The sequence below is a fragment of the Artemia franciscana genome, chromosome 17, assembly GCF_032884065.1.
Source record: "Artemia franciscana chromosome 17, ASM3288406v1, whole genome shotgun sequence".
Classification (NCBI taxonomy): domain Eukaryota; kingdom Metazoa; phylum Arthropoda; class Branchiopoda; order Anostraca; family Artemiidae; genus Artemia; species Artemia franciscana.
Window position 1 is genome coordinate 6,561,446 of NC_088879.1, and position 26,509 is coordinate 6,587,954.

The following is a 26,509-nucleotide window of genomic DNA, read 5'->3' on the forward strand; positions in this document are numbered from 1 at the left end:
TAGACGGTCTATTATTTTGAACCAAATTTTCCGTCAATCCATTGACGTCTGCTTCAACCAATCTTCAATTGACCCATCTATCTCGACCAAAGCCGATCTAATACACTGCTTTTGATCAAAATGATTGAGTCATTCAAACTTTCTATCAATAACGGTCAACGCTTTACTCGAGCGTCAAACAGGTCCCTAGACGGTCAATCATGCTTCATTTAACCAATTGACGGAAGCTTTTGATCAAAATGATTGACCGTCTAGAGCCTCCTTTACAAAGATTTTTAGGCGCAAGATTACGATGTAGTGACAGAGAACCCTAAGCGGCCGGACACACATAGCTTTTTTCGGCGCCAATTTGAGCTTGAAAAATTATCTAGTTTTCGGTGCCGATCTACAAAAACGGCGCCATATTTCACCGTGATCATAATTTTTTTTTGATCATTTTAAAAATTTCCAAAATTCAGCTGGAAAATCAAAAGGACAAAATAATAATAGCAGTTAAATATTTAATAGTAAAAGAACTTAATAATTTAATAATTAAAGAATTTAAAATATAATTAAAATTAAACTAAATAGTAAGTTGAGATCAATCATGCAACTATTGATAACCTGCAGTTGACTATCACGTAAGTTATTTTAATAACATTAATGACGCTTATTTACTACTAAGGCCCCCCCCCGTTGGCCTTGCAGCGTGTTGCCACAGCAAGGTTCAATCTCTGGGTTCCATATTACTAGGCTAAATTTAAACCCTGTGCACCACCAGAGGACAAAAGAAAAAACAAAATTCATTTTGTTTGGTTTTGAAAATCTTGGGCAAAGGGCATTATTTTTGTACTGCTATCGTTTGCCCACTGAGCTGCTGCCCGCTTCCACAAAGGGCTTTGCCCTTTTTGATGAAGAAAAATCCTAGAGGTCGAAGTTTTTCTCGTCTTTTCTTTCCCTTTTGTATATGGTGTCCGTCCTTGTCACTAGCTGGAGACGCGTTGCCCTTTTAGCACCAAGACCTTCAACAATAACTGCAGCTCCAGGTGATGTATTTTCAGTTTCACTATAAAGAGCTATAATAATCAATGCCTTCAACTTCATCACCCGAAGGCCCTCCTCTCTTCTCCGAGCCCGGATTGCACCATGATCTCCCGAGAGGTAAAAGTACTTTTTTCCTCCCATCCTAATTCCATTTTCTGACAAAAAATTCGAGTCGTCAGATTTAGATGTAACTCCTTTATTTCCTCACCTGTACCAGGGAATGTTCTAATGGATTAATTTCTGATATAACCAACGAACTAAAAAGATGACTTACTAATATTAACTTAAATTTTTATTTAGGCATCAATATTCAATGTTTGAGGGAAATACAATAAAAAGTAGACTTCGATAATGATAACGCCCTAAAATTAATTAATTAAAATAATTAATTAATTAATAATTCTTTAACTAATTAAATAACTAATTAATTTTAATAACAAAATATTACTTAATAAAAATTACTAGAATAATTTTTCTTTAGCTGTTCGGAGTAATGTGCCATCTTCCGTAATTTTGCATGCAACATAAATAGAATATCTGTGAAGCCACATTAAAAAAGTTACATTGAGTCCAAATCGCTCTTCACTTAGGCAGCGCTACTGCATTGCCTATGATGATTGCCATTATTCTTGATAAGCGTAAACAGTTAAAGCTGATGTTTGACTTTTTCCTTTAATACTGGAACTAAGGCATGAGTGTAAAAAAAATAAAGATCAGAGAAGTGGAGTATTTCATCATGCAGTTTCATTTCTTGGTCATTCACGGTTTAATGTAGTAGATCTTAGCAATTTGATAGCCGAACAATGAGCCATTCGATGCTATTTCTTTTCTCACTTTACTCTTAGCAAGACCAGATAAAACCTTGTGGTACCCCAAGGCAAATCAAATTTGGCCCCCTTAAATAGGGCCAATTTTATCGGAATATACAAAAAAATATATAAGGACCCACTTGGACCCTCTTAATCAATGGCCACGTTATCCGATTGTTATTCTTTATCTCTGTTAGTGAGTTGTAAATGGCGGTCATAGTCCTTTATTTGATTTTTTTTTATTCGTAATTTACTAGATCATTCACAGTCTTATTTAGTTTATCTTTGTAATTTTATAACCAAAAAAGGGGCCAACTATTCCAATTTATTCTTCTTGCTATTACTCTCTGAGCAGGGCCGGATTCAATCCTTGCTGAACCCCAAATGCGTGGAAAATCAAATATTGGGTCTGCTTAGATAAAGAAGACTTTATTCATAAACAAAAATGTGTATACGAAAGATCCCGAATTCAGGCCATTTATCTAACCGTACAAATTAAATTGCGGTTCCTGACGCAGTGGAAGAAGATGGAGTGCCGGATGAACTCATCGAACTGTTTATTACGAACTCACCAAACTGTTTATTACGGCTTATTACGAAGAGATACTTCAATATCAAGTATCTCAGTTCATTGGTCAACATACATGGCAACTTTGAATATAGAGTTAAGCCTAGAATAGCATCGACGGCGGTAGGTTTCACCCCACTGAGCCAAGCCCAATGCCGTAGAGGACAAATGAATCCCCACACTGAAATCTAAATTTCCACAGTAATGGCCAGAACAGTGTTGTGATATGAGAAGTGAATTTGTACTATTAAAGCCATTCATGCCAAAACACTTAGTCTTCCACTACACATACTTAAACAGAATATTGGGTGACAAATTTACTGATAAGATCTCAAACAAAGAGATTAGGAAACGATACTTTCATGCCAATCGACAAACTGAAACCAACGATCACGCCAACTGACATATTCAGCTGAAGACCCAAAGAATAACTTGAGAAAGAATTGTTAACCAGCTCGCTACTACCCTATTGAAAGAAACGCCCTGCCAGCCAATGCAAAACCTTACAAGTCACTACCAGGACCACCTGGAGCCCCTGTGTGGCTTTCACCTATAATACGGACCTCATCATGGTCACAGATTATTACTCTGTGAATGACTAAACTAGACTAGGAGGGGAGAGAAGCTAGACTGCAAAACGAAAAGAAAAAGAAATCAAATGTCATTAACAGATAAGAATGGATTGATCACTATCCAGCCATAAATCAGGGGGGGGGGGTATTTAAGCAGAGATGAACTTTCTATGAAGTGAATTTTTCCCGGGGATTTTCCGGTGCAAATTTTTCACAAAGGGGAGGCAAATGTCCTAGAATGTATTGAAAAACATTCAGAAACTAAATAAAAAAGAGTTTTATCAAGTGAAAGTAACGTTTTCAACCTACCGTACGTTTTTTAAAACTGTTTTTCCCCTTTACAATACAAGAGAATTTCTATTTCAGCAAACGTGGGCTTTTCAGCCCACTATTCAGCCCTTTTCCTTTTGACTCACTCTGTAAGATGATCAAAACTACTGAATAGGTTATTTCTTATTTATCTTGAATCTGCTCAGATTTATTTCAGGAGATCTTTTGATTCTAGGAGTTGAAATATAGGAAGATAAATAGTGATTTCTGAGCTCTGTGTACAGGTATGGTCAGCTGAACTCTTGGCTGATAGTGAGATTTTGTGCTGTTTGAAGCATTCTAACAGTTTACAGGAATATTTGTTTGACTGATCTTCTTCTTTTTCTTCCCACTGAATACAGACCGTTCTTTTCAAAATGTTCTTTTTTTATTTTGAATTACTTACGTAGTAGGCAATGGCGCTGTTATCTCTTCAGGTAGCTTTTTTCTTTCTCTTGACTTCTCAACTTTTTTGGTGTTATCTGTGGCTTCTTTCATATCTTGGTCTGCCTTTTCTAATACCACAAAATCAGGGAGTGGTGCTGGTGGAGCCAAAGGGTCCATTTTAGGATCTGATTTAGACGGATCTAGAAAATAAGCAGAATAAAACTATTACAAAATGTAAGAAAAATACACTGAAACAATCTTCACAAGATGTTAAGACCATCTGATTCCTTGCAAATCCTTTTACGAGTCACAAAATCGGCTGACCGTCTCAAAGACAAAGGGCCAATAGGCAAATTTGTCCAGCATCACAAGGACCTCCCAAAGCAATTACGCTAAAAATGGATAGGGGATCTAAAATTTGTCAACAATGCGAAAAAGTAACAAGAGGCTAGTTTTAAATCAAGGAAACGTAATCTTTTACTAATTGTTAATAAAAGTATTGTCTATTCAATGTAAACACGGCATAAATAATAGCTCCTATGCGCGGTCAAGGCGGGTAGCACAACAGAGAACTCCCGAAGTTGTCAAATCACTCAATTATACTTCCTTTGAACGGAGTTTTGACGTATTCTAAGATGGTATTCTAAAATATTTTTAAGAGCTGCTTTTTCTGGACTTAAGAAAATTCTTCTCCATGTAATCAAAAAAAAAAAAAAAAAAAAAAAAAAAAAAAAAAAAAAAAAAAAAAAAAAAAAAAAAAAAAAAAAAAAAATGCACTGTCTGTAAGTAGTTACATCTATAAGAGAATATGGCTGAACATTTTTAGAACGTGCTAAACCGTTATGATGTTATAGGAAAGAAGATAATATTAACACAATCATTTACTTCAGAAATAAAGGAAGATAGGGAACATGAGGCTAAATGGAGGGATAAAACTCTCCTAGAAATAGCTTATGTAGATGAATTTTCGGCGGTGTTGGTGACCAGGGTGCAATAATGTGTTTGCAAATTCACTCGAAGTTGACTAAATGCAGATGAATTTTCGGAGGTGTTAGTGACCAGGGTGCAAGAATATGTTTGCAAATTTACTCGAAGTTGACTATAAGTGCAGATGAATTTTTGAAGGTGTTAGTGACCAAGGTGCGAGAATGTATTTGCAAATTCACTCGAAGTTGACAAAATGCAGATGAATCTTCGGAGGTGTTAGTGACCAGGGTGCAAGAATTTTGTTTGCAAAGTCACTCGAAGTTGACTAAATGTAGATGAATTTTCGGAGGTGTTAGTGACCAGGGTGCAAGAATATGTTTGCGAATTCCCTCGAAGTTGACTAAATGCAGATGAATTTTCGGAGGTGTTAGTGACCAGGGTGCAAGAATGTGTTTGCAAATTCACTCGAAGTTGCCAAAATTAGGAGTAATTAAAGTTTTACTAGTATTCATTAAGTGATTAAACTTTTTGGACTTATTTTTATTTACGATTTAATTAAGGGCTTAGTTTAATATTAATGTTAATAATAACAATAAATAATAACAATGTTATAATAATAATAAAAACAATCTTAAAAATAAATTAATGTTAAGAAAACTGAGTCGCTAGACTAGAAATAAATTAAGTTGAAGAGGTGATGTGGGGTAACGAGAAGCTTGATCTAGTGGATAGCTCTGCTTACCTAGGTAACATTATTGATAAAGAAAGTGGACACAGTTAAGACGTAAAAAGAATTTTTAAGATGATTAGCAGTGGTGTAAATTGATAAAACTTAGGGTAGGGGGAGCTATTTTTTCTAAATCTAGGGGGAGTCCAATTTGTATCGTCTCAACTTTTTTAATGAAAATAATGAAAAAATCCATTTTCAATGATAATATCCCCCCAAAGGTATTTTCAGAATTTGGGGGAGCAGGCAAAAAATTAAGCAGACACAAGCAATTCTGCCCCTTCCCCCAATTGATGCTTCTGATGAATAGGTCATACTTTCCAGATGAAGGGTGATATACAGCCAATAAGTAATTTCAGACAATCCATCTGAGCTCCTCCGATCGAATAAAAAGTTGTCAAAACAAAAGACTTGAAGAGAGGAGGAACTTCAAAAAAGAATGTGGGAAGGAGGAGTGTGTATAGCTGTGCTGACCTCAGGCGAATAGGTGCTATTATAGGTGCTGACCTCAGGCGAATAGGTGAACTATTCTTTAAGTACTTTCTAAAAATCAACACATAAATACGGGGTTCAATCTTTCCTTGCAAGTGTATACAATTGTGTAACAGGAAGGGGGATGACTGCTGTGTACTATGATGTAACCGCACAATTATTAAATATTAAACACTTCTAAATGCTTTGCGTAAACAGCAACTATGAGGCATAAGAACAAGAAGTACTTAAATACATAGTTCGCCCTTAAATAATACTTGAATTATTTTCTGAAATAGGTAAATCAATATGAGGTTCAATTTTTACTCATAAGCGTCTACAATTGAGTAACAGGGAGGAGGGACTATATGGCGTGTGGAGTATTAATACTTGCTGCTTTCTTTTTTAGGCAAAAAAAAATTGTTTTTTTAGGCTTTCTTTTTTTATTACTACAATAGGTCATTTGAGCATCTAAAACCTTTTCAAAAATTCTCACAAAAAATTAAGTCACAAAAGACATACGTATCCTTATGAAGTAAAGGGCTCAGGCATCAGCATCAGGCAGTCTTGTAGAAAAATACGCACAACCTTGATTTTAAGATGGTATAACATACCCATTGTCATAGTTAAATTTATCTTTGTATTAAAATGGGCTATTTACAAAATTTGTTATCCACATCCTAGGACTGAACTTATTTAAGTCGTCTATGGGGTATGTTTTTTGTATCGCTTGACTGTTAATATGCTTATACTGAAATTTGATCCACCGCCAAGTTTAACTGAAAGCACATCTGGGGGTATTGAAACGGTGGCTGGGTACCCTCCAAGAACTTTTATCACTTAAATAGGTCAATAGATTTCAGAAACCACAATCAAACGAGTTTCTTTGAATTTTCTACCTTCTTCTGTACAATATAATAAGGCGAGAGAATAAAACAACAATAATAAATGGGAGACATAATGCCCTTTGCACTACTGTCTACAAAACATGTCTACAGGGACATTTTTATACTGTGTGTAGGAGCAATGACCTATCCCTACGTCCCACCCGTTACATATAGAAATGCCTGTCTCATGCGTCTTACATGTAGAAGAATCTGCGTTTCGCGCATTACATATACAAGCAGGGACGTAGCAGCTCAAGCATTTTTATTGCAGGGGGGGGGCAAGAGGGGTCATATCCGAAAAATCAAGGGCCATGGGCTATATATTATCTTTCTTTCCAAGTTATTGGGAGGGGCAGCCTTTACCCCCTCCCCCTTAAAAAAGATGCCACTTTGTAGAAATCTAAACGCCTTTTCTTTGATAAATGGAACTTCTACAGAGCAAATAAAAAAAAGGTTATGCTTTAATTATTAGTTATTTTATAATTCTTTTTATATGTTTTTATGTTTTATACCAGACAAATACATTAAAGTGAGTAGTGTTATGTACGAGAATAACACTGCTGCAGTTAAGGTAGGAAATGAGGTTGGCAGCTGGTTTCGTATTAAATCAGGTTTTAAGCAGGTTTGTTCCATCCCCTTATATGGGGATCATTTTGATGGACTTTGTCTTAAAGAGCACAGGAAGGGCAATGGGAGACCACGGAATAAAATGGAAAAAATCTACTGGACCCAGATGACGTTGATGAGTTAAGCATAACCTACATGAAACTGTGACCAAAATGAATGAACTTTTGGATGTTTTGCGACTTCAGGGTACTAGAATAGGTTTGAAAATTAATGTTAAGAAAACTAAGTTAAGAAGAAGTGAAAACGAAAAGGTGATGTTGGTCAACGAAAAGATTGATCAGGTGGGTAGCTTCACTTACCTTGGTAGTATTATTAGTAAAGACGGAGAGAGGAGTAGAAGATATTAAAAGTAGAATAGGCAAGGCTCAGGGTGTTTTTGCACAGTTAAAAAAAAAAGTTTGGAAGAATAGGAAGATAAGTCTGCAAACTAAGATTAGAATATTGAAAGGTACGGTGACGACAGGGGTCATTTATGGCTCTGAAACATGAGCGCTACAAAAAGCGGATGAAGATTTACTAGATGTTTTCCATAGAAATTGCCTACGGATTGCTCGGGGTACCCGACTGACTGGCTCTATTTCAAACGCAAAGAGCGGGCTAGAGATGGCTAGGGCACGTTCTGCGGATGAAGGATAATAGATTGCCGATGATTGTCCTTTTCGATCAACCGTCAAGGGCAAAACGGAAAGCAGGTCATCCTCATTTGGGATGGGAAGATGTCATAAAGAAAGATTTAAAGGAATTGGGAACTTTCTCGCAGGGTGTAAAGAGGGAGGCTTTGAATAAACTGGGGTGAGAAGGAGCGTGCATAGCTGTATTGGCCTCAGGCGGCTTGGTGAGTCGTTAGTAGTAGTAGTATGCATAAAGCTTCACGTAGTAGCTTCTTATGATGTGCGCATAAAAATTCTATAGCACACCACTATAAAAAAAGAACGCTAGATTGTGCAGATCGAAAAATTAGACTGCTAAACGAAGCTTTTCAAGTTCACTGGCATGGTCAGGGGTGTGAAGATTAAAGAAGGGAATCATTAAATGAAAATTGCCTTTTTGCTATTTCTAGCTTTTAAAGAAAATAATGGATCAAAAAAAAGTAACAAACAAATCTACATTAGTGAAGAAGCAAAGCACAGTTATAAATATAGACAAACAGATTCGCACAGCCCCCTCCCCTTTTCAAAATAGACCAGCTTGCCACCGGCCAGCTAGAGAATACAGAGGGGGATGTATTTTAGATTCTGAAAAAGATTTTTTTTTTTCCAACAATATACAGGTTGTTACTTCCACCTCTGTTTTAAATCCTGAACGCATATTCGGCACAGTGTTTAGCCTGACACTAAAACGAGAAAATACCTAACTTTATAATAGAACCAGTTTGGTCTGTATACGACACCTTTGGCTTCTGTACATGGTGGCAAAATTTCTCAGAATACCAAAGGTTATACAAGCTTTATTGGCATGGCAAAAGACAAGACGAAACGTAGATTCCCCCTTAGAAGAATTTCTCTTTGGCAATAGGTAGAACTTTATAATGGAGCCAGTATGGTTTGTACAGGACACATTTGGCCTCCATACATGGCAGCAAAACCTTTCAGAGCACCACAACTTATACAAGTTTTATTGGCATGGCAAAAGACAAGAGGAAACGTAGATTCCCTCTTAGAAGAATTTCTCTTTGGCAATAGCTCAAGAAAAGAAGATTGATGTAACAAAAGCTCTTTTATTTGATTGCAGCAGAACCAATTCACAAAAACGTAGGGGAAATATGGCAAAATACAATTAAAAAACTCAAGAGAGGGGGGGGGGTATTTTTTGTGTTTTCAACGAAAATATACATATTAAGAGGTATCGCTCGAAATCTAGAAGGACTAATTCCTCTCCATTGGCAACCCTAATTAGTTACACAAACTACAAAGAAAACAAAAGTAAAAAATTACCAGTGTTCAATACTTCAAAATCTTCAAAGTCTGAGGAACTAGAGTGACCAATCTCCATTTAGATAAGATCTTAACATGCTTTTCTAAAATTTGATAATGAGTGTATCACAGCGTTCTGTCTAAAAGGAACATATATTTATTGGAAATTAGAACATTTTAGCAGTACTACCTAAAATCAATAAGAGGTTTTGGGATACACTTTCATTAGCATATCAAGCAAAACTAAAAATGGACCATGAGCACATGTTCAAACTTAATCTTAGTACCCCCATAATTATGATAATGAACTTTATTTCATATCTAGACCTCATGAATGGCACCTCTATCCACCACTATCATAACTCTTCAAATCACTCACAGTTCTTACAGAATACCTGCCTCCTATGCTTCAATTGTTATCAAGAAACTTTTACAGGCAGTTACCTTTCTATCTTGTCAATCTTTACAACACTATTTCACTGCCTTGTATCCTGTATTTTATGTCTTTCAGGAAGATATTACAAAAACAGATTAGAAGAAGAAGAAGAAGAAGTTTATTATTATTATTCAGTACAATACAATACAATATTACTATACTATAAAATGTTAGAATGCTTCAAACACCACAAAATTCCACTAACAGCCAAGAGTCTTGCTGACCATACTCTCTCGCAGAGCACAGAGATCAATATATACTCTCTTATAATTCAACTGCTGGTATCAAAAGATATACTTCAAGAAATCTGAGCAGATACAAAGCATATAAGACAAACCAGCTCCATAGCTCTCTCGATTTCACAGAGTGAGCCAAAAGGAAAAGGGCTAAATAGTATCAACTGAAAAGCCCGTCTGCTGAACAAGAAGAAGAACAATACAAAATACAATTCAAAATCGAATTACAATACACTTATTCCCCCTCGAAAGGCTCCATGGCCAGGGATACAAGGGGGGTGAATACAAAAGGGGTAAAGATAAAGCGAAAACCAATTCCCTTTTTTCCATTTTGCTATAAACTCACTCCACATAGGACTGTAGATATACAACATAAGACTGATTAATAAACTTAGACTGCCAATCCAGTAATTCCAGTTTCAAAACTTTATAAAAACGAAAACAGAATGTCTCCTGTGGTCTAGTATTCTTGTATGAATTTTAATAAAGGTGCCAGTTTTTTTTTGTATTAGGCTACACTTAAATGTAGTTATTGTTATTTTAAATGTTCGATTTTTGTGTTTGTCTTTTCCTTTTTTGTTGCTCAATCATTTTTATCTTATCGTAGGTGGGTTTCCTCATATACTTAATAACTTCTGTTCATCATAAGTTTTAATATTGCTCCTTACTTTCAGTTGAAAAGACTTGTTTTTTTATTTAATTTGTATAAAGTTAAACTTGTAAGCTAGAATTTTATTTCCCTTTACAGCTATGATATATAAGGTCTGTAAAGAAAAATTTAATAAGGGGTTATTGAGAAGCAAACATGTTAAGAAAATTCTTACTTCATAATATGCATAATAATTGTAGCTAATATGTTTTGCATGCAGCTCTGCTATTCTTTCTCCCCAACCTCCTCTCCCTTAATGCACATATATATAGCCCAAATTATATACTTCCCGTGCATTCTGTCAATGCGTCTCTCTGGTTTCAACCCATGTACCCTAAAATTAAATCAAATGTAACAAAACAAAACCAGAAAATAAGAGTGAGGTTTTGAAGTTTATTTTTACAAAACCCTAGGCTCAAGATTACTGAGGGGATAAACTAGACTGTTAATTAAACTGATGAAACTGAAGAGAGGAGGGGCATTATCTTTTAATCCTAATAAGTCAAATCATTAAAAATTTTCACTAAGAGCTGACAAAAAAAAAACAAAAAAAAAAAAAACTCAACTAGTTTTCTAGCTCCAGGGCTACTCTAAAACAGCAATTTTATACTATACTTCCTAGGGAGTACCTTATTTTAACCAAATTTCATCTTCTATCAATTTACCTTACTGAATTTCATTTTATGGTAATTTTACAAGAGTATCAAGAGATAAAATAGCAGTTTTGTGCTTCTTTGGGATCCAATGTCATTTTTTAATGACTTTGTTGTCAAAATTTGCTTCTCTGGCAATAAAACTAGAAATTAAAAAAAAAAAAAAACTAGAAGAACTAGCAAAATAATTTTACCTTAATTAAAAGAAATCTACCAAGATTTAGACAAATTTTGATTTACGTTAGATTTGAATTGATTTATTCATTTTGTTTGGAATTCCTTAATTATAATTTTAAAATTAAAATTAAGAATTCGTAAAATCAAGTATCTGTATTCTTCATTTTGACAATTATTTACTACATCCAAGGCTTTGAATCCACAATATTTTTTCTCCACTTTTTATTTTTCCCCACTGGTGGTGCTGATCTCTGTTTCTTGTCCCTTCAGCTAGGAAGTGCAATGGTGGGTTGGGGTCCAACTATCCTGGGTAAAATTGGAGCAAACAGTATTACTGGCTTTCATATTAAGTGAATATACCACTTGATGCCTTTTTTATGCTCTTTACAAATATAATAATTGCTTCTACTGGAAATTTAGATTTAAGGACTTTTTGACCTTTTAAAAATGACCTATATGTGGGGTCATTACAAATCTGTAATAGTTTAGAAACAATTTTGGGCTATATATTTGTACATCAGGGGGGGGAGGTAGGGAAAGCATAGCATATATTAAACACAGCCTCAGGACACAACCTTACACAGCCTCAGGAAGACAGACCAAGAGCAACTAGTGATCATTTGTTTGAACAAACCAAGACTATAATTTGCTCTTGACACTATTGATAGACAGTGTTCATAGAATTTAAGTTGGTTATCAGCTATAACACCAAAGTCTCTTTATATTGCAGGCTTTGTATCATCTGCCCTATATATGAAAAGCCCTAATATTAAAATAGCTGTGGTACCATGTCCCATGTATGGAAAATCATCTTGAAAAGAAAACAATCAGCCATGAAGGATTTTAGTAAAACAACACCAAGAAAGAAAACATCAAAAACACAAATTAATCATCTAAAACTTCACTTGAAGAAGGGCAGAGAGTGCACATTTAATAAAAGACATCCATGCCATCATGAATAAGGGACAAAATAATTGCTTGTACAATATTGAAACTAACACCAAAAACAAGAACAATAGGGAATTTTTTTAAGAAAGTGGGAAACAAATTAGAATGAACATTTCGGCCCTATGTCCAATTTGTTTCCCACTGTCTTAAAAAAATTCCCTATTGTTCTTCTTGTCTTTGGTGTTTGTGATCAGTGCTTCCATTGTCCCCAAATTTTCGGGGATTTCCCCGAAAATTTAGAAAAATCCCCGAAAAAAAATGTCGTTCCCCGAATCCCCGAAAATCTTTCGTTTCCCATGATCTACCCGAAACGGAGTTAGTGGAAGGCTCACTGTTCGTTCCACAATTTTAATATTGTTCTGAAACTTTATACTATGGTACGCTGGCGAACGTATGATATTGAAAAATATAAAACGAAATTGAGCTTATAGTTTAGAAATTCAAATCTTCTAAGAACTGGAAAGTTCAAAATTAACCGGTTGGATATAATATCTTCTGCTTCAAGTTATAATCATCTCGTGAGTATTGGTGATTCTTCGTATTTTCTTGATTGTTTTACCATACTTACACTTTAGACAATTGTGATTGCAGCTAGATGCTTCAGTTACCTAACCAGGGTCTACCTGGTCCCACCCAAAATTTCCATCCCCCCTACTCTTAACCTCTATTTGGAATCCTCCCTAAAGGACAAAGTGCAACAATATATACGCAAGCACCAAATGTTTGGTGCTTTGGAAGAAAAATGGAGGTATATTGTATATCAGTACTATTGCAGAGTCCTTCAGTGTTATAAGTCCCAGGAATATGAACACACTCAAAAAGAATGTAGAGCTAAAGAGTCGGTCAGTCTGTTTGAGGTGCTCAGAGAAACACCAATCAATCCAGTGCCCATTGAAAACAATAGAAAACCAAGTGCCTCTGCGAAATTGGACTGGTTTCTGTGCCGACACAACAAACTCAATCATGGGATGTCATAATCTGGTAGCAAAGCTGATCAGTGGCAATTATCCGTGGGTGGTAGTTGTCAAGTGTCGTTGCCACTCCATTCATCTGTGTGCTTCGTATGCCTGAAAGAAGCTTACCCAAACTCTGGAAGACTTTTGTAGCCACGTATATAGTCATTTCTCTATGAGCGCTAAGCAAGTTGCAGGACTTAAAGAATTTCAAGATTTCTCGGCTACACCAGATCACAAAATTCTAGCCCCTGGACAAACCCGGTGGCTGTCCCTCCATGCATGTGTGCGAAGAATTGTTGAACAGCGGAGCGCATTGTCCCTCTATTTCACTAGTGCCAATTTTTATGACCCCCCTCATTGCAACAAACTTGCCCTTAGTGCTCTGAAAAATCCTTTTATGAAGGTTCTAATGATGTTAGTTGATTACGCTCTAGGCCTTTTGAACGACTTTAATGTATTGTTTCAATCGAAGTCACCAATTTTCTATAAGCTGAAGACGGAAATACTTAAGCTTATTGCAACCTTGGCTATAAACTATATGGATGGAACCTACGTCAGAAACTGTACTGATCTTTTGGCTCTTGACGTAACAGACGAGAACCATTATGTTGACGTTCAGAAGGTCTATCTCGGGTATACTTCAGAAGAGGAGTTGGTATCCTTGGTCTCGTCTAGTCCAGATATCTCACAGTTGGAGGTGAGGAAGGTCTACATAACAGCAAGAAACTTTTACAAGGAGGCCAGTATCCAGATACAGAGACGCTTTACGTTTGAATGTGACGTTTATGAGTTCACAAGTCTACTTGATCCTGTCAATTCTCGAAACTTGAACCCACCTAGCTTAGCAAATTTTCTAAGAAGTCGTGGGTTGTCTTCGTGGAACAAGGCTCTAATTGACAGGGAATGGCGTGAACAGAGCACTGTTTCTTTGGCGAGCTTAGACATATGTACGATGTCCGTGGAGGAGTATTGGAAGTTTATCTGCAAGCAGACATACCAATGTGGAAAGCCGAGGTTTGAAAACCTAAGAAAGGTTTTAGATTACTGATTTTAGTACTGATTACTAGATTTCTGACTATAGTACTAGATTACTAATGAGCTCTTGTCGCGTGCAAAAAGTAACCAGTTTTTTTTTCCTATTGAATGTGTCTAGACTTTTAAATTAGCATAATGTCTAATGAGAAAGAAAGACTTGTGCATAGTGCTTTGCTAAATTATTTATCACGAGCGCTCCAAGCAAATAAGACTGATGAAATTTGCGAAAAGGCAGTGGGATTTTATGACAAGGATACGATTATAAAAGCTAAGGATACACTTTGGCACTATTCGAATAATTCGAGTCGCAACGCTGCTCGCCAAAAGATTGCCAATAATGTGTTAGATATGCTCAAAACTGATCCAGTTATGTGAGACTAACCGTATCATATTGCCGAAAACCGTAATCTTTGATTCTACGGAGGTCCCAACTACGCCTGATGAATTGAGTGCTATTGTTACTCAAAAAGTGACAAAAATCTCCAATAATTTGAAGGACTTTATTGAAAGCGAGAAAAAAGCCCTTGCAGCTGAGAAACTTGCTACATCCATGAATCAATTAGTCACTCCACCGGCCAAGCCTTCCTATGCAGTTATTCTCAAGAAGCCCCCCTTAGACCTTAAAAAGCCTGATTCCCGTAAAGCTTATCTGGAGCATGTTTGTGGAGAAGCTAGTGGGAATATAATCGAGCTTCGTCCCAGTAGAGACGCCTGGAAAGTAGTCACAAAGGATAAGTGGTGCCGAATCTAATATATCACGCATAAGCCGGAATAACCCTGAAGTCGAGCCTAATCTCCAATGCCCCTCCTTTTTCGGGATTATCCGTTATGTTCCTGAAGATCTGGATGAAAATAGCCTATATGATCTGATTGCCAACTGTTTGAAAGCAACTCAAATCCGAAACACCCGTTCGTTTAAGCTTCTTTTTGAGTTTAAAGAGGACCTCGAGTCTTCTATTCGCTTTCCGCCCATGAGCCACTCCACAGCCAAAGATAATACTTGTACTAAGGCACTTAAGTGTGCTCTTTGCAATTTGTCCGACCACCCATTTTACACTTTTAAATGTCCTGTCGCTCAGTCTCTTCTAAAGAATTCCAATGCCTGAAGAAACCTTAAAAGTTGTATCGTGGGACATCAATGGGAAAGTTCTACCGAGACATCACCTACTGTCTGAACTTTGCTTGCGGTTTGACGTGGTGGGTCTTCAGGAACACTTCTTGTCAAGCGAAAGTTGTCAACTGTTGGAGTTCACGTCTTCTCATAATCTGTTTTTCCACCATGCTAAGTCCACTCGCGGTAGGCCTTCAGGTGGTTTAGCCCTGATGATACGGAGAGAGCTACTTGGTAATCTAGTTGCTAAGTCTGATAGTTTCCCTGCGGTTGAAGTTTCGAATGTGGTCATATTCGTCGTTTATTTTCCTACTAATTACCGTAATGATATGTCTGAGAGAAAGTTCTCTCTCAGATGTACATCTATTGCCAAGCTAGTATCAAAATATGAAAATGAATGCCTAAGTTGTCTCCTGGTTGGTGACTTTAACTGTGAACTGTCTGACCCTGAAAACAATAGATCTCAGATCTTGCTCCATGCTTGTCCAAGTCTCACCTATGTTGGAAATGATCGTTATTTTACGTACATCCATCAATCTGGTTCCATGTCTCAGTTGGAATATTTCTATTGTTGTTCTATGATTAAACCCACCTCTTTTACTACGGTTCTTCTTGATTACTCCATATCCGACCACATGCCGATCTGTAATTCTTTTCAAATAAAGCCCTTGCCGCAAACTTCACCCACAAATTCCCCACCTAAATGGTTGTTCAGCCTCAACTGGGAAGCAGCTAATATCGATTCCTACCAGAGTTCATGTGACTACATACTGTCGAAGATCCGAATTCCTTTCGCACTTCTCTGTTGTCCGAATATGACAGTAAAATCAGAAAAAACCATCCTACTAAACATCTACTGTTCTGAGATAACGCATGCTACCCATACAGCTGAGAAAACTGCAGTTTCGGTCCGCAAAATTCGCCACGGCACGGAAGTGCGTAACTGGCAGAATAATCCTAATCTCCTGGCCGCATGTGATTCAGCAAAATTCTGGCTACATTTATGGGTAGATTGTGGGAAGCCACGCTCTGGAATAGTCAACGCTGTTCTTATTTACACGAAACGTAAATTTTCCAAAGCCATCGCACAGCATAAGGCTAACGAAATTGCCCGTACCAGCGAGATTGTCGATAATTCGCCTCTTGCTTTATGGCATCTTCGATCTAAGAACAAATCTTCCAATGGCCCGCCCTGCATGCCAGAAAAAGACTAGTACGACTACTTCAGAGACCAATTTTCAGCCCCTAATTCCTACCTAGATAACAGCTTTTGCCAGGCCCTCAATAAGGAGCTTCAGTTTGCAGTTAAGGATATTGGTGTCTTGGTCACTCCGTCCTTGATACGTTCCAAAATTGATAAGGTAAAAAAAAGAAGTCTAAGGGCATCGAAGGTATATCTGGTACCCATTTAAGCTTTGCCAGCAATCTTCTCCTAGAGCACCTTTCTCTGCTATTTCAAATGATTTTCGTTACTGGCATTGTTCCAGACAGCTTTGGTGTTGAATTGGTCCATCCTATTCTCAAAAAAGGTAAACCAGCTGACCAGTGCGCTTCAAATCGCCCGATCACTGTTTTAACTCCTTTCTGTAAGCTATTTGAATCCCTTATTTTTGATGAAATTGCCCTTCGATGCACTACTCTGGACGACCAGTTAGAGTTTCAAAAAGCACTCAGGACGGGAGCATGTTCACAGCGTTCTTGCAAATCATCTTATTGATGCAGATAAAAATGGTGATCTTCTCGTCTTTGGAGCACTTGATGTTAGCAGAGCCTTCGATTCTGGCATCCATGGCCATATCCTGCCCAAAGCCCTTCAGCGAGGTGTTTCCTCTTGCATCCTTTCCCCTGTTTACAGTATGTACAATAAGCTCTCGGCTGTTATCCTGATCCCCTCTCCGTCCGGCAGTTTTCCTTCTAAAGAAATGCTGAGTAACAAGAAAGGTTCACGTCAAGGTGGCAAAACTTCTCCATCACTGTTTAATAACGCTATTATCGAAGCACAGCAAGTAATAAAGCCGTCGTGCTTTTTCCGTGGGATTTATTTTTCGCTGCTGAACTTTGCTGATGACATTCTTCATGTTTCTCGATCGATATCTTTATTTTAACAAAATTACGACTCACTTGCAGCAGCATACAAGTAGATCTGACTTTCCTTCAACGAATCTAAAACAGAACTTCTTTTCTTCAATGGTTCAAAAAATGAGCTTTCAATTAACCTCTCCGTTAAAATTGGCAACACTCTGATTAAGCCTTGTGAGTCCCTTACGTATCTTGGCCTTCCTATTTCTTCTACATTGAAGGACACACGCTCAGCACTGACAAACCATCTCTGTTCCCGTCTACGAGCGTCTTACGGATTACTTGTTGCCAATAAGTATCGTTTCAACCGTCCTTTCCTTGCCCGGCTATACAATGCTTTTACTACCCCCCATCTGCTTGCTCTGGTTCCCTTCTGGAAAATATTCAAAGCTACCGAAAAGAAAGCCATTTGCAGCGCATTTCACAGATATGATAAGTTTCTCCAGCGTCTCCCTTTGTGGGACAGCAATGGCGGCATCTCCAGAAAATATAAGGTGACCAACCCTTCCATGGCCATAGAGAGAAGAATCTCCAAATACAGTACCAATGTTTTAAGAGCCAACCACCCCTGGACTAGTGTTATTTTATAATATTTGTAGTGGAAGTGTATTTAAATTTTTGTACTTTTCTTTCTTTTTCTTTTATATACTCCGTCTTTTCCGTTTTTGACGGGTAATAAATTATTAATAATAATAAGAATTACATGTATGCACTGCAATTTTCTAACGTTACAGCAGAACGCTTGTTCAGGGCCCTCAAAGATTTGAAAACAGATAAACGAAACTGTTTGGCGACAATATCGGTTGCATGTAGTCTTCAGACCAAAGTGGGAATGAAGAGACTCAATCTCAGTTCCTCTTCTCTTGTCCTTGACCGTAAAATGACGAAGCTTCTGTCAAATGTTAAGGCTTCTGCAACTGCTGAAGAAGCAGCTACGCTTATTTCTGGTTTTGTGGCTCCCTAGGTCGTAGGTAGTGTGCTTAGTTTAGCTGATATTGAGCCTCTTCGTGGCAATTTTCAATGACATGTTTTTTTTGTATAATTAAATATAATTGAAACTTAAAGGCCTTATTTTTTCCTGCACAGTATAGTACGAACAAAGTTTGTTGCAAATACATGTTTGATCATTCGAAAAATTCTTTTGGCTTTCCCATCCCAAAATACTCCCTTTTTGGCGCAGAATAAATTGAAAAAGCTGATTTCCACTCTAAGATTTAAGCATGCCTAAGTGTCTGAAGCTAGGTAGAACCGCCGGACCGAAAAGGCTTTTGAAACACCAGTCAAGAAAATAAAACCTGTATATATTTTCAACCAATCAGAGAAAAAACGGATTGGCCAGGTATCCTAAACTAAATTATTTTTATTTATTTTAAGTTTATCTTTTTAAACCGAATCATACGCGTGGGGACCTTTATGGTATTTGTCCGGGATAATTTCTTAACGGTATTGAATTGTCTAGACAATTTTTCCTGGGAGAGGAATAACTTTTCTGTGGAGATGGAGCTGGATTTCCTAGCATTTTTAAAAAACTGTTTGAAATAAAATAAAAGATTTTTTCCGTCTGAAAGTACGCCCAAGGAGCAACATTAAAATGAACAAAAAAAATATTATATATATATGAATGTGATAGCCCCCTTTTTCTTTACGCTTAAGTTCAGATTTAGTCCCGATTCTGTAAGAACAAATTCCAAAACAATTGAAACATGAGAAGCTTAAGTACTAAAAAACTTCAACATGAATAATTGGGCGTTTAGAAGGGGGCAGTCCTCTCACTATGTTATTGTTTCTATTCGTTTTAATTTTTAATTCTGTTCCTTGCTTTCAGGTGATTTTTAAAAATTAAATTTCTGGTGTAAGTTCATGTTTGCATGCTGAAGAATATTCATTAATTTCGAGAAATCATTGCACATGTTATTGCTTTGTATGAGATTATTGCCTTTCTATAGGCTACTTTATTTTCGTTGTCTTTCTGAAAATAAATGACATAAAAATCTCGTTTTCGGGCTGTGGGAATAAAGTAGCAAAGATAATATAGAACCTAAAGCACCAAAATTGCCGTGTCATTCAGCCTATTTTTCTTAATTTATTTTAAAATAGTTCTGAGGTTTTGTCTGCAATACCAGCAAAAATCGTTTTTGGCTATGGGTTCCAATCCTGTACCCTAGCTCTAGGACCTATTCTGTTAAAAACTGGATTTAGTATGCGGATACAAGCCCTACTTGAGCCTGAAAACGAAACTATAACCAATTTTGGCTCCCAAATTTTGTAACAAAATTCCATTTTGAACTCGCCCCCGAAAATTCCCCGAATCTTGAAGACTTGTCCCCGAAAAATCCCCGAATTTTTTAAACATGTCCCCGAATTTTGAGATTCGAGAGTGGAAGCCCTGTTTGTGATGGAAAGGCAGTGTGGTCTTCGTCGTTATTTAAATATCCAAACTGAAAGCAATATGCTTTATTTAATTAGGATTTAAATATCTAACCACATTCATCAAGAGAACCATCTCTTGACCACTAAAATAATTTATTGTTGACCCCCTAATACTACAATAAAGTGGAGTAACAGAAGAAAATAAAAAGAAAACACATGCAAATCAAAATTGTCAAAGAGAGGACCTAACTGCAGGTCCAGAAAAGGACCTAACTGCAGGCAAGCCTCTTCTTTTAGTTGGGCATCCAACTTATTATTAGATGTGACAATCACAGTAGCACTAAACACTAAGCTCCTTAAGTCCTTTAGCATCCTTGAAAGCTCAATTTGTGATTGCCTATCAATATAGAAGGGAAAAATTCAATCACCATTGACTGTTTTACACTGTGTATTTTTTTCTACTTTTTTTTCTCAGAAATTCTCAAATGGAACAGGTTGCTTAAGCATTTGAGAAATATTATTTGTTTGAGATTTGAAATGTTATTACTATTTTGCTTTGAGAAATATTAGGTTGAATTTTCTATCTCAGATACTTATGTTCTGACAAAAAGAAGACATATCCTACTATTTTACCATTTAGACAATAAAATGCTCTAAGTTCATGGATTGAAGCATATACACTTAACTAAGCAGTTCAACTCCAAATGTAAGAAAAATACAGCTTTTTTAATGGCTGACTATTTTAAGTCAAAAATAGTTGACTCACCTTTAATGGCAGATTAAAAGGATGCAATACCTTAACAGTTAACCCTATCTCTTCTATTATAAACTTTTTTAGTTTACATTACTGAACTACTTAGAATTGGTTAGGTGGTTCTGCCATAACTGGCATAAGAGACCCAAATAAATGGCACTAAGCTAAAAGCAAACACCTAATTCCCTGGAAACATTATAATGAAACTTGCATCATTGTAAAATGTGAATTTTACTTCTTTTTTTTTTTTTTAGCTGAAATAGAGACAGAATCTTCTTTCTACAATTTAGGAAAGTTTAGTCCCTAAAAATGTTCAAGCATACCTCTACAAAAAATATTGAAAATCACTTCAAAGAAATTATCATTTGAGCCATTTGGTTACTTCAGAACTTTCCTGTAGTGTCATTCACAAGCTTGCTGACAGAAGGGGCATGAAATTTTGCAATCAAACTGCAAATGATCTACATCTCTTGATGATACCTAGCTAGTCCACTGGGAAAATTTTCTATTGGGCCCTATGTTTTTGTGGTAAATTTGAGTTTTAAACATAATTTAGTCAGGATGAGAGTAAATACATCCTTTGGTGCTTTTTTTAGGCTCTTTCATAATTTAATAATTACTTCTGGGAGAAATAAAATTTTAAGCTTAATAGGGCCCAAAAGATAAACAGCCCATAGTAACCAAAAGTTTAAAAACATGTTTCTAAAAAAAGTCTCTAGTCAGAAAAAATTGCTGTTTATAGCTGATTTAGGAATACAAATTATTGTTTTCCTAAATTTTAAGAGTAAATGTTACTTTGAAAACAAATTTGCAGGGACTCAAAAATGAAATCACAGCAAAATTGACATAATTTTTTTGAGGTTTCTAACTCTATAAAAATTCCTGCAGGTTATTTTAATAATAATATGTTACTATTAAGACTAAGAAAAATAACAATTACAGTCCTGGATCAGCAACAAATAAAAAAATTTTCTCACTAGACATTTTTTTTAGAAATGTTTTTAAATTTTAGTCACTGTGGGCTTTTAGAGCCCTTTTAAGGGCTCACAATGTAATTTACCTTAGAAGCAATTATTGAATTAGGCTATAAAAGGGCATAAAAAAGGTGATATATTCACTCTTATCCTAGCTAAGTTATGTTGTAAACTACAAATTTACCTCAACTAATTGATTATGGGGAGTTTTGTTCTATAGTAGCTGGTGAGCTCCTGGCTGGTAAGATATACTTATGGCTTGTAAGACAGTAAGGTAACTGGTGTGTTTGTCTATATTCTAGCTGAGTAACATAAAACATTTAATATTAACCCAATTTGATAGTAATATGTTCATGCATATGGGATACATTAAAAAAAAAAAAAAAAAAACAGAAATTATTACATATGTGAGGGGAGTTCCCTCTCTCCAATACCTTTCTCTATATGCTAAAGTGTGATTTTTTGTTCCAATTATTTAAGATACACAAGGACTGTTTAATTAGAATAATAATCTTTGTTAAAAATTCTTCAAAAAATACTTTTTCCACAAAAGTATATTCCACAAAAAATACTTCAGTATTAAGAGCAAGGTACTGAGGAGAGGGCAAATCCCCTCATATATGTAATAATTTCCATTTGTTTTAAGTTTTAATGTTGCTCTTTACTTTCAGTAGAAAAAACTTGTTTTTTTTTCTAAATTTTTGATAATTTTTATTTAATGTCAGGAAATCCAGCTCATCTCCAGGGAAAATTCCATTCCCACCAAAAAACTCCTCCATAGAAAGATCCTCCCACATAAGCATACCACTGGAAAATCCACCCAAAAAATATCTCAATACTTTCCAATAGCCAATACTACATGTAAGCAATGGGCAAAGTTCAAAACTTGCAGCCCTCCTCCCAGGGGCTGTGAGGAATCAAGTTATCCTCAAAGACATAGTTATTAGATCTTTCAACCATGCTGAAGAGAATGGCTATCTCAAAATTTTTATTGGACAGTTTTGGGTAAGAAAGGGGTCTAGCTGCCCTTCAACATTTTCACTTAAAAAATGCATAAGAACTTTATGATTTCAAATCAAATGAGCCCTCTCCTGATCTTCTGGCATTACTGGTTCACCTCAGAAAAAAAACATGCACCTGTGGTACTGCTTCTGGCAAGAAAAAAAAATGATCAAAATTCCACATTTTTGTAAATAGGAACTTAAAATTTTTTTTAGGCTTGGTAACTACTGGGACCTAGGTTCAATCTCTAGTGTTGCAAGGAAAGAGCCTTGCATTCTGACTCAGGAACTTGAAACATCTGCAGTAGGGGTCTCTGATATGCTGAATCTCACAGTTGATTTTTTGAGAGTTGTACCCATTTAATGGGTACCATTAAATTTCATGAGTTTTATGTATTTTGAATAAGCATCAAAATCTGATTTTTTTAATGTGTATATTATCATCTAGACTTTACAACAAACTCTTTGATATGGCTGAAAAATATTAGCATAAAACAGGATTTAGAATCAAACTCTTTAACCTATTTCTTAACTACCAGCAAAAAATAAGAGTAAGGTATCAATTTAAGGGCTCAAAATAGAATCTACAGTACTTATGTGTTATCCTAACCACACTCAAGAAGTGAAGTTAGGTTAATAATGAAGAAACATACCAAAACTTGATAAAAATATTTTAGCAATAAAACTATGGAAACTACAACAGAGAATAATGGAAAGCAAGCCACCCAGAACATATTATATTAAACATCTAACTAAACCAAATCTAAATATTTACTATTTAATTACAATAAGCCTGCATAGTAGTTTATCTCACTGAAACTAAGCTAACCATCTCTGAATGCAGACAGAGAAACTGGTTTTACCCAGATCAAGAACTTGAGCCTGATCAGGGTAACCTGTAAGAACCAAATCTGCAATGGTAACAATCAGTATATTTGAAAAAAGATGAAATTACACACAAGCTACTTTTTGCTATCTTGGAAAGGGTTTAGGTTTGGAAAATGGAACTTTCAAAGATGGATCTACAGAATAAAGAAGGTGTAGACTCAAAGAAGGTATATTAAAGGACCTATCTCTACTCTTTCTCTCTCTAGAGGGCACTGACCTTTGATAACCTTAAAAAATTCTTTGTGTTATAGAAGTAAAATGTTACAAAAGAGATCTTCTGTTTAAACAAAATACAACAAAAGTATTTAGAAAAAACCCATTGATATGGCTTAAAATTTGAATCAAATAAAAGGAACTGCATTTTCAAAACTAAAACTAGAGAAAAAGAAACTGAGAATTAGGGTAGGTTATAATGTCATTCTGTCAAAATTCAACAGCGTAATTTATCAATTTAGTATAACTGTCAAGTAGGCAAATTTCTAAGACTTAGAAATAAAAAATGGGTCAACTTAGTATACAAGTCCAGTGGACATTGTCTATCACATGTCAACACAAAATCAGTCTAATCTTTCATCCCTTAGTTCTATGATTATCTAGCCTGTAAAATTATGACAGTTCATATAACTGACTTACCAATAAAGTGAATATAGGTCTACCATTTGATGCCTTTTTATGTTCTTTATGAATATAATAGGCCTAATTACTTCTACCATAATTTCAAATTAAGCACTTTTTTCAATGAAAGTATAAGTTATTGCTTGTTTTTCAAAAAGTAATGCTATGTTTCCTTAGTGCCATTTTCAACAAAATAATGGTACAGTTTCTTAGTGCTAAAATTATTTGTTACAGGCTAGGCCTAAGGTTAGTTTAGATTAAAGTGCTTAAATTTGAATTTATGGTAGAAGAAATTATTATTCCTTCCTTCCTCACTAAGGAATAATCATACCACTAGATTTGTCTCTCACTCACTGAAACTATCTTGCTTTTTTTTCAACAATTTGCCATGGCTTGATGCCTGTAACTACTTGATTTTAACTCAACATGTCAACTGTAGCTTGGCAATACCTTCCAAGATCATGTTTTTGGCCCTAGATTTATTACTGACAATTTCATTTTTCCTCAACTTCCAACACTTCAGGAAAGTGAATATTCTATTTTCACTGTAGGAAAGTGAATATTTCATTTTCACTTTTCTAAACATCAGCTTGTCTAGAATTTTAAAATAAAACAAGGGGTAAAATTCTAGTTAATTGACTTCTTGCTATCTTGGAAAGGGTTTAGATTAGGAAAATGAAACTTTCAGGGATGGGTCTAGAGGCTAAAGTATATCCTGGGAATGTATTTTAAAGTACCCACCTGTACTCCTTCTCCCTCTAGAGGGCCCTGAAATTTGCCTACGTGACAGGTCTATACCTAATGAAATTTTGTCAACACAACATTTTACCTTAATTTTCAGTTACTAGTTGCTTTTTCTCTACCTTTAGTTCTGAAAATGCAATTCCTGTTATTTGAGTAGAATTTTGAGCCATATCAATGTTTTTTTTCAAAATTTAGGAAATGCATTTGCATATCTTTAAAACCTTATAGCCTAAAATGGAATTAAGCACAGTTATGAAGCTGAAAACAATTTTGTTGTACTTCAATTAAGCAAAATATCTATTTTGTAAGGTTTCACTTTTATAACACACATATTTTTAAAGGTCATCAAAGGTCAGGGCCCTCTAGAGGGAGAAGGAGCAGAGATAGTTGCTTCAAAATACCTTCCTGGGACATACTTTAGTCTGTAGATTCATCCCTGAAAGTTCCATTTTCCTAACCTAAACCCTTCCTGAGATAGCAAGAAGTCAATTAACTAGAATTTTACCAAACAAGGAATACATTTAATCTTTACATGGCAAACTAGGGCAAGACTAGCCTATTTAGGTCTAATTAATTGCCTACCATTTAACAAAGCTAATGAGAAGAAAATACCAAACTGAAGAGGTGGAAACCCTTTACTAGTTATATTAGAGCCTTATAATATTTTGGTGGAAGCTTGAATAGTTATAACAACTTCTTCTTCTTCTTATTCAACAGACGGGCTTTTCAGTTGATACTATTTAGCCCTTTTCCTTTTGGCTCACTCTGTGAGATTGAGAGAGCTATGGAGCTGGTTTGTCTTATATGATTTGTATCTGCTCAGATTTCTTGAAGTATATCTTTTGATACCAGCAGTTGAATTATAAGAGAGTATATATTGATCTCTGTGCTCTGCGGGAGAGTATGGTCAGCAAGACTCTTGGCTGCTGGTGGAATTTTGTGGTGTTTGAAGCATTCTACCATTTTACGTCGCAGGGTATACTGTGCAGACGTCAGCATATTACATTCAAATAGGCAGTGATCTATTGTTTCATTCTTAAGATTACATGACCTGCAAAGGGGGGACGAGGGAACTTCGCCACTTGAATTAGGAATCTGATATGAAAATGCCTGAAAATTTAGCCCATTTGAACCTGACCGAATCCTATGATAAATCTTGGAAAGGTGCTTACTTGGGAAAGGTAATGGGGTAGGATTCTTATTAATTATCAGTACCTCTGTAAATCTCCAGCGGTAAATATCTCTAATGGGGATTGGTCTCCCACTTGGCTGGTCAATATTTAAAGCATTTTTGGCTATTTCATCTGCCTTATGGTTACCTATTATACCTGAGTGGCTTGGAATATACTGTATACGAGTTAAAATACCTTTTGAAGCAAAAATATCAATAATCCTAAGACAAAGAAATGTGTCAATATCCATCTTATTTTGAGAAGCTGACGAAAGAAGCTCTAGGCTTGACAAAGAATCAGAATATATTATAATATTTTTAATATTAACTTTCATATATTCATTAACCATGAGGAAATCTAGTGCCATGATTATGGCGTTTAGCTCGGCAGACATTACAGATGAATTATCTTGTAATCTCTCTCCTAAAGCGATATTATGGGTTGGGAAGAAAGCTCCGCTTGCCACTTTCTCATTCATTTTGGACCCATCT

The 26,509-nt window shown here is 35.9% G+C and overlaps 1 protein-coding gene across 3 annotated transcripts in view; it reads right to left on the reverse strand.

Moving 5' to 3' along the window:
- Nucleotides 1-25,551, reverse strand: part of LOC136037753 (protein PRRC1-A-like) — a 47,749-nt gene extending 22,198 nt beyond the window's left edge. Inside the window, exons 1-3 of one of the 3 annotated variants that reach the window (XM_065720548.1) lie at nucleotides 25,429-25,551; nucleotides 9,242-9,360; nucleotides 3,688-3,868 (exon numbers count right to left, since the gene is read on the reverse strand). In XM_065720548.1, coding sequence (XP_065576620.1) covers nucleotides 3,688-3,868; nucleotides 9,242-9,299 — 239 coding nt within the window. In that variant the 5' untranslated portion in view covers nucleotides 9,300-9,360; nucleotides 25,429-25,551. The remainder of the gene's footprint in view (nucleotides 1-3,687; nucleotides 3,869-9,241; nucleotides 9,361-25,428) is intronic. The other 2 variants (XM_065720549.1, XM_065720551.1) reach the window with 2 other exon arrangements.
- Between the last annotated feature and the right edge of the window lie 958 nt (nucleotides 25,552-26,509).